Source organism: Quercus lobata, chromosome 8 (genome assembly GCF_001633185.2).
Source record: "Quercus lobata isolate SW786 chromosome 8, ValleyOak3.0 Primary Assembly, whole genome shotgun sequence".
Taxonomy (NCBI): domain Eukaryota; kingdom Viridiplantae; phylum Streptophyta; class Magnoliopsida; order Fagales; family Fagaceae; genus Quercus; species Quercus lobata.
In genome coordinates, this window is record NC_044911.1 from 30,850,014 (window position 1) to 30,864,960 (window position 14,947).

Consider the following 14,947-nt stretch of genomic DNA (forward strand, 5'->3'; position numbering starts at 1 on the left):
CCTATTCTTGCATTTTCAAGGCATACAGCCTGATCATTACCCTATAGATTGGAACTCATAAAACTAGGGAAAATTTTGAAAAAAAAAAAGTATATAAAGTTGCATCAAAAGTGAAAGAATCACATACAATTTTTGGGTCATCAAAGTTACAAATATGACTAGTCATCACAGAATAAAACAACCTAATCTGCCGCCATTTACTCCCTTATGTATAACTTCATTTTCACTCATAATTGAGTTCCTAAGTGAAATATTACTGATATATTATTATCCAATAGTGAAATCTATAATCAAAGAATCATATGAAAGGGAAATAGGAATACAATTAAATCAGCATTGACATTAACTTTGAAGGTGAATTAACCTGTAGCATAATAAGAAGCAAACTAAAGATATTTCATATATAGTAAGCTTATAAGAAATTCTTGTAATGACTACCAGATCATTCTTCTTTCAGAATTATATAATGGAGAAGCGTCAACAGTAAACTAACAAATGAATAATGTCATCTCACACATCTGATGTATTCAGCAGTATTTTGGATCAGGGTCACTTCGTTGAATCCGTGGATGGCTTTGTCATGACTTCGTGTGAACTAATCTGCTCATGTATTTGTCTGAATTTCTCTTTAAGCCTCTTAATCTGAGAAAGCACTAGCACATTGGTCAAACAAACGAGAGGAAAAGGGCAAATACCAAGATTGACAGTCAAGGAAAAGGATAAGGAAAGATAATTGCAATACCCTTTTCAGCTCAATCTCTGTATCTCGCTTCTGCAGGCCTAATGAGTGTTGTAAGTTAGTGATGTCAAAAATATTATCCAAGTCGTCTTCAAAAGCAGATTCCAAGTCCTCTCGGAGGAGTGCAGGCAACTTGTCTACAACCGGCATTAAAGGGAAGCAGTTGAACTGCAAAAGATACACAAATAAGAAATAATGGGAAAAGAAAAATGAGGCCTAGAAAAGAATGCATCAAAATACTAAAAAAAAATCATATCCTTTCCCCTCTCTGTGTTGTACATTTAGTTTCACCAGCAAGTTGTGATAAATCAACAAATACTTTAGCTAGTAAACAGCATAGTAGGGGAAAAAAAACTAACTACATAAGGACAGAAGCATGACATGTAATAAAATGCAGAAAATAAAAGCAAGCAAAACTGACAAAATAAAATAAAATGTTAGCATTCAGAAACAGGCTTGAAATGTCCATCATCCAATTAGCACCGTCTCCCTCATCACTCAGTTGTTATTATTTCCATTGAATTAATCTAGCAATGACCAGAAATCAGGATATATATAACCAACCTTTAACTCTGCAGATGCCAAGAAATATTCTCTTACGCCATGAAATATCTGTTGTACCAAAGCATAAACAATCCTTTCAGATGATGGAGCAAGCCTCCGATTCCAAAGTGTACTATCTAGAAGATCAGCCAACTTTGTTTCTGATGTCTGGATAGAAGAGCTTGAGTCAGAACCCAAGGCCAGATGACTGAGCTTTACATCTGCCCTTGGCTTAGAGTCCTGCTTCTCATAGGCAACGGATCCCAATGATGAATCAGGGGAGAGACCAGCAAACAAAGGATTACCACCTGTGTTGGACTGTTCTGTTCCTCCAAAAGAGTCTAAAAATTGACGTAACCCACCCCGATTCTAAAAATTGACATCAACAATGACATGATTAGTAGAGAAAATTAATTGCAGAAACTAGCTACATTTCACATGTTCTTAACTTTTAATATAGCTATTGAGAGTCACATCGCAACAAATAAATCATGTTTTATTCTGTTTTCTTTACCAATCAAAAGCACAAACATATCCTCTCCATATGCACTATACAAAAGCCTACATTATACACACGTGTGAGATGTATACTCTTTCTTTAGCATATGAAGGCATGTGCAGACATGCAACGGCAATACTCTTTTCTTTAGCATTTGAAGGCACAAATATATCCTTTCCATGTGCACTATACAAAAACCTTAAATTAAACAAACACATACATATACATAAACATATAAACTTAAAAAAAAAAAAATCAAAATATATAATATAAAATAAACAAGCAAACAAAATTACTACATCACTGAAGTGACTAAAAAGAAACAAGTTACTCATGCTTATGTAAAATCCAAGAAATGGTTATATACTAAGCATAGGCTAATATCAAAAGGAAAGCAAAACCATTTGAAATGCAGCACAGCACAAGAGGGGTTGGATTGGCTATTTTCATGGGCATTTGAATGCCTCGTAAATAAACGATATTAACCTTATTGTGGAGGGACCAAGTGATGTAACGGGTGGTGCTTATTAAATCCTCCATACATCTGCAGCAAAACATTTTGAACAATGAGAGAAGATATCAGGGGCAAACACAACAGATGATTTTTAATAAGCATCATGCACACGCAATATCCTAAAACATCTTATGAACACCTGAGCATATGGGAAACGTGGAAAAGACAGAACCTAGGATATTCTTTGATAAAAAAAAAACTTTCATATGTACTCTAGCGGAAATAGGAGGAACTTGCTTGATCAAAGAAAATAGGCAACCTATATTATAATCACTACTGCTCATAGACAACATTAAAATTCCATATTTTCTGTTTATTTCAGAGAAAGAATGATGGATTAAAAATGATATTGATTTAATGATTCCATTCATCTCCAACAATCAAATGAGACCCAACAAAACGGTAAATTTTTAAGTATGAGTACTCAAGAAAACATAACAAAAACAAGTCACTCCAGTGTCACTTTCAATAAAAACAAGTCAGTGGTAATCTCAATCAAAATTCCCCAAACCCCAATTCTTCAAAACCATCCTGTACACTTAAAACTTAGGCTTTTCTTTCATATCTCTTCCTCTCTGTACACTATATATACTGTGACAATGAAATGATAACAAAATAGAAGTTGGTCAAGAAAAACTTGAATTAACAATCCCAATTAATCAAATACTACATAATAAACCTATTTATAGTATATACTCTACAAGAACATTTTGTGGAGAAGAACGAGCTAACTCATTGCAAAAAATTTGTGGCTCTAAGCAATTGCCTATCTTGCCTAAAGGAAGGGCCAGCCCCGCACAATAGCAAGCTCAAAATGAGCTTAATTCAAGCTTCTTTGGAGGACAACAAAGAAATATACCTTTCTTAAGCCAAATATTCTTCCAATTAATATTTGCTTGTCAATCAAGTTTAGCCACTACATATATACTGTGCAGCCAGGTAATTTAGTAACTACCATCCAAAATTTACAACTATAACTAGTTTCCAAAATTAGAACTGCTTTCCTCAAATTTATATTTCAAAAATAAATTAAAAGACTCAAGATTTAAGTTGCTGCTGTAGGAGTTGCTCACACACCGGCTTAGAGGGTCGGGCCATCCCAAATTCGTTTAGCAATGACTCATTGCAACTATTAAGCAACACCTTGAATAAAACAATAATATACCTAATGCGGCATAGTTTCCTCGGACGAGAACTTTCTTTACTGCAGCGAGCTTCGAATCGCCAGAGTTGTTAAACATGAGTATTTTGTTGACGGAGGAAACTATGCCCCTTTAGGTAATTTGCAATAATGTTGCTTAACAGGTAAAATGAGTCATTGCTAAACGAATTTGGGATGGCCCGACCCTCTAAGGCGGTGTGTGAGCAACTCCTACAGCAGCAACTTAAATCTTGAGTGTTTTAATTTATTTTCAAAATACAAACTTGGGAAAACAGTTCCAATTTTGGAAACTAGTTATAGTTGTAAATTTTGGATGGTAGCTACTAAATTACCTGGCTGCAGTACAGAAAGTTCTTGTCGGAAGTTTCAAGACAGCAAACGGAGATTGATTGATTCTGTCTCTCGAGGAAGAAGATGATGGTGTAGAACAGGATCTCCGGAGCCAAAATACTAAACCATGACATTGTAATCTTGCAATAACCATCATCTTTTTGAAAACACGATACATTCACCACGCATATGCCCGAGGAAACTAGGGCTGTCCACGGATCGGGCGGATCGGGTTTGGGGTCAAACCGTCACTTGACCCGCTTAGGTCGGGTGAACAGATTTCTCACCCGTTGTTGACCGAATGGTCAGATGAAACCGTTTGTCTCGATTCTTCGGTTGGGTGGGTCGGATTCTTCGGGTGATCGGTTTGAAGGAAAAGAACAAAAAGAGAGGAAAAATCAACCAAAGAAAAAGCTTGAAATGGCAAAAACTGAGCTTGGAACGGAGATAATGAGAGAAACGAGAGAAGATAAAAAGAAAAATGAGATTTTGAAATCATACTTGAGAGATAGGACACCCAACACATGTTAACAAACAGGAAGCTAAACTCATCGGCAAACAGGAAGTGAAACTCGTCGGCAATGGTCATCGATGGTAGGGAAGAGTCAAGCTACGGTTTGAACTTTAAAGAGAAATTATGAATACGGAGCCATTAATATTATTGTTTTCATTTGGTTATTTAAGATAAAATTGCATTGAGCCCAGCAACTGCAATAGGACAAAGCTATTAATGCTCACGTGAATAGCTATTGCCTAACATTGATTCAAAGTTCAAAGTGACGTGAATAGCTACTGTCAAACAATTTTTAAATAGTTAATTTTGTGGTAAAAAACTATTGATATTGAATAGCTACTGACATAATAAAACTTTTTTATAGTTAATTTGTGATGAATAGTTACTGTTCACTGACGTGACAAAATACAAAAGTCTATTTAATCATGGAGAAACTGGGTTCGATCCGTGCAATAGCTAGGGTATTATTACATGGTATGCAATAGCTGCAATATCAGCCATAGATTAAATCTAATGCTCGGAAAATTGACATATCATATGTACAAGCTGACAATCCGCGTGCTTCAAATTTTTCCTATTTCTCTCCTCTTTTCATTTTTCACTTCAGCACCTGTTTACACCAAGGTTTTCAGATCCGGACCGTTCATTGAACCGTTAAAGGGAGAAGGGAGAGGTTCAAGGTTTTTGAGATCGAACCAAGATCGAACCGGGGTTGAACCGTGATGATGTCTTAATTAATTAAATAATTAATTAAAGCCTAAATATAGATATTAAATTTATAAAACTAGCAAAATTGACAATATATCTATATATAGAAAGTTAATAAAATAAATAATAACCATAAAAAATTAAAATTTATGATTAATTTTTGAAGTAAAGTTGAATATCTTTGAAGGATTTTAATTATAATTTTTTTTTTAATTTCTTGTAAGAGATGGATAATTTAATTAAGTAGAATAAAATTGTAAAAAAAAAAATTGCTAAGGGGTTGGACTGCACGGTTCTCACCGGTTCGTACGGTCCAACCCCAGTTTTAGCGATTCACGGAATTAACAAAAAATCCGGTTCTTTATGCTTAAAAAATTGGTTTTCATGGTCCGACCTCCCGGTCCGGTCCGGTTCTGAAAACTATGGTTTACACCCTAAATTTGAATTTTAGAAACTCTCTTCTTTCCCTCTCTTCCATCAGGGTTTTTCTCTCTGCCTCCCTTTCCCTGACGCTCTTCTCTGCTCTTTTCTCAACCCCGACTGTGCCTCTAGCACAACCATTACTCCACCTCGTCGATTTGACAAGAGTGGGCTCGGTCTCATCGGATTACTCTAAAATCCACTAATCTCTTTCCGCCTCTACCACCCACACTCTACTCTGAGCTCTTCTAAAAGCAGTAGTGGGTGTCAATTTCAACGGCTTGTTGTTTGTCTCTGTTGAAGTCCGATCGTTAGGTTTTGGTTTGGATCAGTTCTTGGAGCACACTACTTCGGTTGTTCCAGTCATTTCTAAAATTCATTTTCAAAAAATCTATTTAGCGGCTTTTTGCGTGTGTTTTTGGGTTAACGGAAAATGTAATGGTTGCAGAATTATGCTTATAGTTCTAAGTTTGGAATTTTATGAGTTTTAATTAAAAACCAGTTCTTATATTGCCTGCACCTAATAAGATGCTTGGAACATATATATGGGAAAGGCCTAGTCTTCTTGGACAGACGAGGCTTACTTTTTCTGCAAACCATTGTAATTTCGTGTAACTTTTGCCATATAGTCTACACCCCCTCTGATTTTCATAGTTCACTGGGTTTTATTTTGTAAGATGCTAGAAGACATTTACATGATAGTATGATACTGATAGAAGCTCTTAAATTTCGAACTTTACGGATGTAGATGTCTCATTCCTTTTGCAATTTTTGGTGAAAACATTTCAAACATGCATGAACTATGTCACATTTTCAACCTCAATAAATTCCAACCAGCCCTATATGTAGATGAAAGGTCCCATATATAAACTATTTATGAACTTTGCCACTATTTCAATTCAAGCATTGACATGATGTTCATATTGCATGTTTAATCATTTATCAGCTTTTTTGTGAATATCATTATCAAGTGAAAGAGAGAGCCATTAATGAATTGGTGTTGTTCTTTCAAATCATAAAATAGATGAGATGATCCAGATGTTTGAAGCCTATATATAACATCTGAAGGGTAATTTTATTGTTGAATTTCGAAGGGTTATTATTTGGTTCCTAATGATGAAAGTTTGAACCTTGTGGAGCTGTTTGTTTGAGTGTTTAACCAAAAAATGAATGTTCAACACACTGAAAAATGCTTTTGAGGAAAAATTTTGACAGCATATATTTCATCTTAGGTTGTTAAAAAAAGCATGCCTTAGATAGTTAGCAGCTGCATCCAACATGAAAAAAGAAGAAACTAAATAGAGTTTTTAACTTGCAGTTGGAGGTAATTATGCAAATTTGACTTTAAAGACTTCTTGTAGACAGGTTGTTAAAAAAAAAAAAAATGCTTTTATTGTCTTGAATGATCCGTATTGAGTGTCACTTGGTTGTACAGATTTTCAAGTTCAAAATTATACAAAATGGACTTTTTTAAATTTTCACTTGTCCTGGCATTCCTAGAAATTGCTATAGATGTAGACTACAGGCCATAAAGTTTGTTTTTGTAGTGTCTAAATGAAATTGGTTCTTTAATCTTAGTCTTTATTTATTTAATTTCTAGGCACTTTGGTTACATGTTTTTTATAACTTACGGTACTTTCACAACTCGACTAACAACCATCATAGATCATTATTGTGCTTTGAAACTAATTTTCTTATGTTCATGATGGTTAGGACTTAGGAAATTGGGTGTTAATCGTTACCATACTTTAAAGACTTCGCTCTTACCAGTTACCAACTTATCAACAAAAATACATAATTCTTAGTTTTCATGACGATGAAGCTTTTAACTTGCATTCCTTCTTCTCTTGTCCTTCAGAGATAGACAAGTTCTACATAGGTAAGTTTTAGAAATGTACCCTTCTTGTGCATGGAGTTGAAGTTTCCAACAAGTTAATCTTCAAGCACACAATACTTTTTTTTTTTCCTCTTTTCTAATGGAAATATGTATCATGATGGTTGAAAAAGTTATTTATTATCAGCTATAATATTATTATAACCTTGTAATCAAAGTGTATACTTCAATAAAATTCTTGTTATTATGGCTGAGCGAAGTGTACAATTCAATATAATTTTATTTTTGTTTTCTTTTGAATCATTGGATGGTAGGAATGACTTTAAAATTTGACCATTCTCTTCAGCCATTAAGGATTAATTCTTCTTTTGGTTTACAAAAGTGTAGTAAAAAAAAGAATAAATATGAGAACACAATTGAAAAGTGCTGGCACTATCTATTTTTGGCAATTCTTTGCCGATGGATGTGTATATTTTATTAGAACTCTTATTATTATTATGTTCTTGTAATCAAAGTTTACATTTCAATAGCATATCATTCATTCATGGATCAAATCCTTTTCTTGTTTATCTTTCCTCTCATGTATCAATTTGTGACTGTAATGCAACATCAAAATTGTTCTACTAGTTCAACTTGAAGCATTAGAAATTAAAATTAAATCACACAATCAATTGCATTTGCTAAATAATATCAATAAAGGTTAAAAAACATGTTAGTACATTCTCTTGGTTTGAATTATACATTCTTGAAAGATTGTTGTATAAATAAATAAGGAAACTTTTATGTGTTAAAATTAGAGAATACATTCAATGTTTCACTAAAACTGAAAATTAGCCTAGGCTGACTTCAAGATACACGGCGCTTCAATTGATCATGGAATGCTTCAAAACCTTTTCTCACAAGATACATTAAACTTTTAGCCAGCTAAAGCTAAATTTTTTTCCTGTTAACAAGAATCAAACCACAACACTTCTCTAATTTTATTACTGCAGCCCCAAGAGAGAAAGCCTCTTATACAAATTAAATTTGCTGTAACATTGCTTATTCAGGAGTTGATATGCCAAAGTTGGTTTCCAAATTGTTTTGAGGAGTTCTTTTACACGCACACCTCACCAAGCAAAACACAATATTCAGCTAGATCTTATAGAGATACACGTAGCTTTAAACCAATGGCCTTTCATGCTTCCAAATCATCAGGATTAGCATTCACAACAACTGCCCTCCCAAGTATGGAATGAGATCCAATGAAAAGTATCTACAAGGAAAAAAACGTTAGAGAGAAAAATTAAGATATTCATGCCATCAGTTTAGGTAAACTAACAAGTAATAACACCCATAGTGACACCAAGGAATTGTAAAAGGTAATAAAAACTTAAAATAAATAAAATTAATCCCATTTTATTTTGAAGACTTGTTATACAGAGTCTCATACTAACTGCCCTCCCAATTTATTGTGTGACATATCTAATTTGTGCCTCAAATTAAAATGCAATAAAAAGAAGAGAAAATATAAATTTAGTATAGATTTGGCAGCCAAAGCATGATACTATAAGTCTATAATTGACATAAATGGATTACTTGGTTGTCCTTAATAGAAAAATCAGCTACTCCATAAGTGTGAATCGAAGATATACATGAGACCGCAATTAATTTCCTGTATAATAGCAAATGAAATCACATTCTGCTATAACGTTACCTAAATCACCAGCGTGATTCAGTTTATCATTAGAGCTCCATGATCCTTCTTTAGTGGATTGAAAAGGGGCCTAACATAAAAATTCTTTAAGTCATCAATAACATTCTCCAAAGTTACTATACATTACTAAGCAATACAGTTTTCAAAGCACCCAACTAAAGGTATTTCATGTCTTGCGTCTTGACTATGTGTACATTCCATCTGAAACTTGCAATTTTCAATCTACCCTACAAATATAATTATAGCTAAGTTATACATAAAATATAAAACACTTTCTCAATGATATCATTTAACATCATTGCAGATTTATGAAAGATATCATTAATTTTTTTCAACCAATCAAATAATAACAATAAGAATAAGAAAAAGAAGAATATCTCCCTGTTTGGAGCATCTTAAAAATCAAATTATTATTGGAAATCCATCAACAACAAATAGAATGCATCTTGAAGTTAAGCACTAGCAGCTAAGGATTCTTCGAAAATTTATTTAAATACAAAACAAGAAAAAGGAAAGGGAGAGAGTTAAAACCATTGCACAATTCATAAGCTCAAGTGTGCAACCTCAGGTGGAAAATCTGCTACTGATTGTGTGAAAAAAAAAAAGTCCACAGTCCCTATTGTAGGGATGTGAGAATACCACATGAGAGAACAATTAATACCTAAATATGAATAATTACTACCAAGAGAAAATTACTGTGAAATAAATCATATTTTGTTATCATTTCTAGTAAATTTTTCGCTATTCCAATGCTATTAGTTTACTACCAACCAAGAGCACTAAAAGTTTTCAATGTCTATTCCCATCTAAAAGCATGAAGGACTAAAGTAAGACTCACCTATTAGATATTTGCTAAAACAATTTAGGGCAGCCAACAGACCACTTAATACAGTTAACAAATAAATGGTTTTTAATTTTTGTGCTATTTTGAATACAAAATCATAGCTTTTATGAGAATAATTTGTCTACTGTCTGCCTGAGATAAGTTCTAAACAATAATACACTAACTTGAAAATCCAATTTCCAGACACATAACATCACAGTTTTTTTTTTTTTGATAAGTACATAACATCACATTAATATAAAATTCCAAAAAAAGAAGAAGGTAGAATACAAAGAGATAAACTAAAAACTCTATGTAGCATTTTAACAAACACCTTCAGTGCCTACCCAAAAACCAGCTTTAAAAGTGCCAATAATAACAGTTATTGCTAATATCAGAAACCCAACAGCTTGTCTAATTTAGCTCATGTAAAGAAGTTCTTGCACACTACAGGCTAAAAACATTCGAGAACTAGAAGCATAGGATTTGACCACTATAGTCTATAACATCAAACTTGTAAAATAGATATTTTAGCTATCTCCCTTGTAGCACTAATTATCCATTTTTTTGATTCTGCTCTCCTCTTACCCAATGATGTGTCTATTTTATATAAGTAATTTTTACTTCGATTCGATGTATACAAAAGAGAGAACTCACCTCCTTGTGATTGCGAAGTCCGATGTAGGAAGCGGCCTAGGAATCGTAGATAAATTTGGTCGGCACTGGCGGCGACTATACCAGCGGGGATTTTAGGGATTTTTCGATGAGAAAAAGACCAGTGTCGTCGGAACCGCCGATCTGGCCAGTGGCTGTGTCGCTTCAGAGAGACATTCACTCGAGTTGAGACAGCTTCACACTTGGAGACAGAGAAAGAGGAAGAGTGTGAGTGTGATGCAGCGTAGGCATGTAGAAACAGAATCTGTAACACACAATTACTACAACTCTTCCACGAAACCTAAGTTCCACAAGAACACTAGGCTAGTAGGCAAAATAATAGATAAAACATCTCTAGCAAACTTTTATTAATCAACGCATAATAATAATAATCAACCCCTCTATAAAGAGTATTTATAAGAATAGAATTTTTCCTACTCCTTTTAGGAAAAGAAATAATAAACCTACTTCTACTTGAAAAAGGAAAAACAATTAAAATCCTAATTCAACTTGAAAAAAGAAAACAACATAAAATATTAAAATATTTTATTCTTCCTTAACCAGTCTGCATCATTCTCTCGGGGTTGGGGAAAACTCGTCCTTGAGTTTTGTGGCAATCTTCCACGATCAATTGGAACCCCGAATAATCCTCTCCATCCTATTCTTCTGTGTAAGACAAGACGAATCAGTATGCTACTTATCAATTTTTTCTCACTCATAATAAATCTTGATGTACAGATTTTTATTCTTGACTTCTTTTACCACGGCGGGATATGTGAAGCAAGTACTAAAAAAGAATCCATGCACACATCCAAAAACTTCATATTTCCTCATCGACAAAGATTACTTAAAATCACTCGTTCACGCCTCTTGTTGACTTCTATCAATTCTTGTTCAATAAAATCCTCCCAAAAGGGATCAATAACCTTTTGTTTTTGAATGTCGAAAGTCTCATCAACGATGTGAGTTATGGGCTCATCTTGTATGTATTTTTATCAAGCTCAATCTTTTCTCCTTGACTAAAATCTTCAGGATAGTCATCATAAATTGGTTGAGAATCCCAATCTACTAGACAAACTCTTTCAATGTATTCATCATCCTCTTTGATATCGCAGCCCTCCTGCTCAATATCAAGATCCTCCTCCTCCTCCATAAAACATGGATTTGGATGGTAGTTTTGAGGTTGACTTCCAACGGCTAAGGTGGTGAGCTGCTTTGAAAGCGCATCAAACCACTCCTCCATTCGTTGAAAGAACGCCTCTAATTGCGCATCGCGTACAACCTCATCGCATTCATACACGTCATCTATGGCAACAGGTTTTCCCCCACATACTCCTCTTTGTGCCATCGTAGGAACCTAGCCTGGCTCTGATACCAATTGATGCAGCATAGGCGTGTAGAAGCAAAATCTGTAACACACAATTACTACAACTCTTCCACGAAACCCAAGTTCCACAAGAACATTAGGTTAGTAGGCAAAATAATAGAGAAAATATTTCTAACAAACTTTTATTAATCAACGCATAATAATAATAATAATCAACCCCTCTATGAAGAGTATTTATAGAAATAGAATTTCTCTTACTCCTTTTAGGAAAAGAAATAATAAACCTACTTCTACTTGAGAAAGGAAAAACAATTGAAATCCTAATTCAACTAGAAAAAAGAAAACAACATAAAATATTAAAATATTTTATTCTTCCTTAACCAATCTACATCAGAATGTTTGGGGGTTTGGTTTCAAATAGTAAGTTTCAGTTTTTTCTTTGCTTTTGCTGATGGGTATAAGTTGGGGCTGCTGTGACAACGGGTTGAAGAAGAGGCAGTGATCAAGGAGGAGGGCAGCTGCGTAGGGGAGAGAGAGAGAGAGAGAGAGAGAGAGAGAGAGAGAGAGAGAGAAAACTCATACCCATCAAGTAAGTAGAAACAGTGGGCGGGCTTTGAAAATTTTTTAGGGTGAAAATCTTTTTCTTATTTGGTGAGGTGTCAAAGTTTTGAGTCATTAGATTAAATGAAGGGTTGAGATTTGTGCTATTGCACACCGTGCAATACCTAGGGTATTGCATGGGATCTCATTCCGGAGAAACTTACCCACCCACGTGAAAGTGAAATTAAATCTGCAGATGGAGTAGTAGTTTCGGTCGGGTCGGTTGCTAAGGTTTTCAAACTTTTAAACCGTCACTTGAACTGAAACTTCGGTTTTTGTAATAGTTAGACCCTTATCCGACTGACTTAGGATCCGTTTGGATACAACTTATTTTGCTGAAAACTGAAAACAGTGTAGTAAAATAATTTTTAAATGTGTAAATAGTACGTGGGACCCATTTTTAATATTTTTCTGAATAAAGTGGTTGTGAGTCCCGTGAACAATGCATAAACAGTGCATAAATAGTACTGAACAGTGACTTTGTCCCCTAAAACTGAAACGCGTGCAGAAAAAAGAAAAAAAAAAAGGAAACGGGAAATGACTAAACGCAGATGCAGAATAAGTTGAATCCAAACACTACCTTAGGTATCTAGAACCGACTGTTGGGTCGAGCGGGTTCAATCGGTTTGGTCGGGTCATCCAACCGATTGGATAGCCCTAGAGGAAACTATGCTACTTAAATAGACTCGTGTGATTCAAAAAAAAAAAAAAAAACTCGGGTGGGTTGGGGATTGAGAATTAGAGTGAGTCATTAACAATAGTTATTATTTATTATTATTATTAAAAAAAAATTAGCAGATTTAGCTCCGTTTGGATTGGCGTCTGCGTTTTTTGCTTTTTTTTTTTTTTTTTTTACCAGCGCCTCTTGCACTATTCATTGGACATGAATAGTGTAAACAAGCAAATGAACCGTATTTTTTTGTGTGAACAATAACTGAAAATTATTTTTTTATTGTTTTCAATTTTCATCAAAATAAGCGATATCCAAACGCACACTTAATTAATTCTTGCCAAGCTGGCTTTGTCCCAAGAAAAAAGACATACTAGCAGTGATAAACTAATAATAATAACATTATTGTGGTGCACCATTTTTTTCAGTAAAAAAAAAAAAAAAAAAAACCAATCTCCTAGTGCAATTAATTATAAGATCATTCTTACCCCAAAAAAAAAAAAAAATTTATAAGATCATTGTTTAAGATGTATCATCAATGAGCTCGATGTTTTTGTTTTTGTATTGTTTAGAAAATAACTTTGAAATATATTTTTTCAAAAAATAATTTCAATAGATATCAAATTGGTTGGTAATTCAATTATAAATAACCCATTTAAAGGCAATTCAACATGTAAATATCAAATATGATGGAGGATGGGAAATGGTCAAAAGATTAAGATTTGGATTGATAAATGGCTTCCTAAATCCTACCCTATCGACCTTTAAGGTCACTTCTCCTTTAAATTTGCTGGAGGAACATGCACGTGTATGTGAGCTGATCAATTGTGACCGTGGGGAGTCGAAGGTTCAGGTGGTCAAGTCTATATTTTTTTTCACATGAGGTTGAAAACATTCTGGATATCCCTATTAGTTCAGCTCTTCCGGAGGATTCTGTGATTTGAAATGCTACACCTAATATTAAGTTCTTAGAAAGGAGTGCTATTTTATTATTTTTTTGGTAAACAAGGAGTGCATATTTATACTCTTATTTTATTCCAATTTAGGCCTATTAAGTTCTTAGTAAAGAGTGCATATTTATACTCTTATTTTATAAGGATCGGTAGGATTATAAAAATAAGGCTTATTCCAATTTAGGCCCATTTGAAGGTTAAGAATGCAGGGTTAATTGTTTAATTTATACTCTTACTATATAAGTGATCAAGGCAATGTTGTCCGTTATTCAAGCTATCAATGATGGGGTCTTTGGTGGTGAGATTGGTCACATTGTTCAGAATATTTGGGAAGTCTCTTCTTGTTTTAACTAGTGTTCCTTTCATCATCTGAAAAGGGAAGGCAACAGAGTTGCCCATGAACTTGCAAAAGTTGCTAGGATCACTGATAAGTCACAGGTCTGGGAAAGAACTATTCCAAGTCCTGTTGAGCATATTGTTATTGAGGAATTCTGCTTGTAATGCTTTTGCTCTCTCTGTTGTCTTACAATTTCAGTTGAATGAAATTCAAATGTTTCCTATCAAAAAAAAAGTGATCAAGGCAATGGAAGGGTTGCTATGAACTTTAGGTGAAGAATGCAGATGTTAGAATCCATACCCCTGCGCTACAAATCAAAGTTCCAAGATGCAAATGAAGAAAATAGAGCTAATTCAAATTGGTTTTTTTTTTTTTTTTTTTTTTTTTTTCCCCTAGTGCATAGATATTTAGAGTAGCTAAATTAATTTGACTTTCTTCTGTCATGGACAAACTAATATGCGCTATGAGACGGTAAATTCATGATAAGTGATGATAGACAACTAATAGATCTTGTATACAAAAAATGAGTTCTACTATATCAAAAGCAGTGACCATTGCCACCATCAATGTTAGATCTTTTACTAGAAGTTTGTGGCATCCAATAAAAGGCCCAATTTTTTACAT

The 14,947-nt window shown here is 34.1% G+C and overlaps 1 protein-coding gene across 2 annotated transcripts; it reads right to left on the reverse strand.

The window, feature by feature from the left end:
- Positions 1-372: 372 nt before the first annotated feature.
- LOC115955355 (dynamin-like protein ARC5) lies at positions 373-4,420 on the reverse strand. Of its 2 annotated transcripts, XM_031073462.1 has the most exons (6): positions 4,289-4,420; positions 3,790-4,139; positions 2,268-2,325; positions 1,304-1,651; positions 743-907; positions 373-642 (listed from the first exon to the last, which is right to left on the reverse strand). In XM_031073462.1, exons 2-6 carry the CDS (start codon positions 3,963-3,965, stop codon positions 550-552), a joined length of 840 nt encoding a protein of 279 aa, XP_030929322.1. In that variant the 5' UTR covers positions 3,966-4,139; positions 4,289-4,420; the 3' UTR covers positions 373-549. The 2 variants fall into 2 exon arrangements, with proteins under 2 accessions (XP_030929322.1, XP_030929323.1); XM_031073463.1 differs by lacking the exons at positions 3,790-4,139; positions 4,289-4,420 and adding an exon at positions 3,155-3,362.
- Between the last annotated feature and the right edge of the window lie 10,527 nt (positions 4,421-14,947).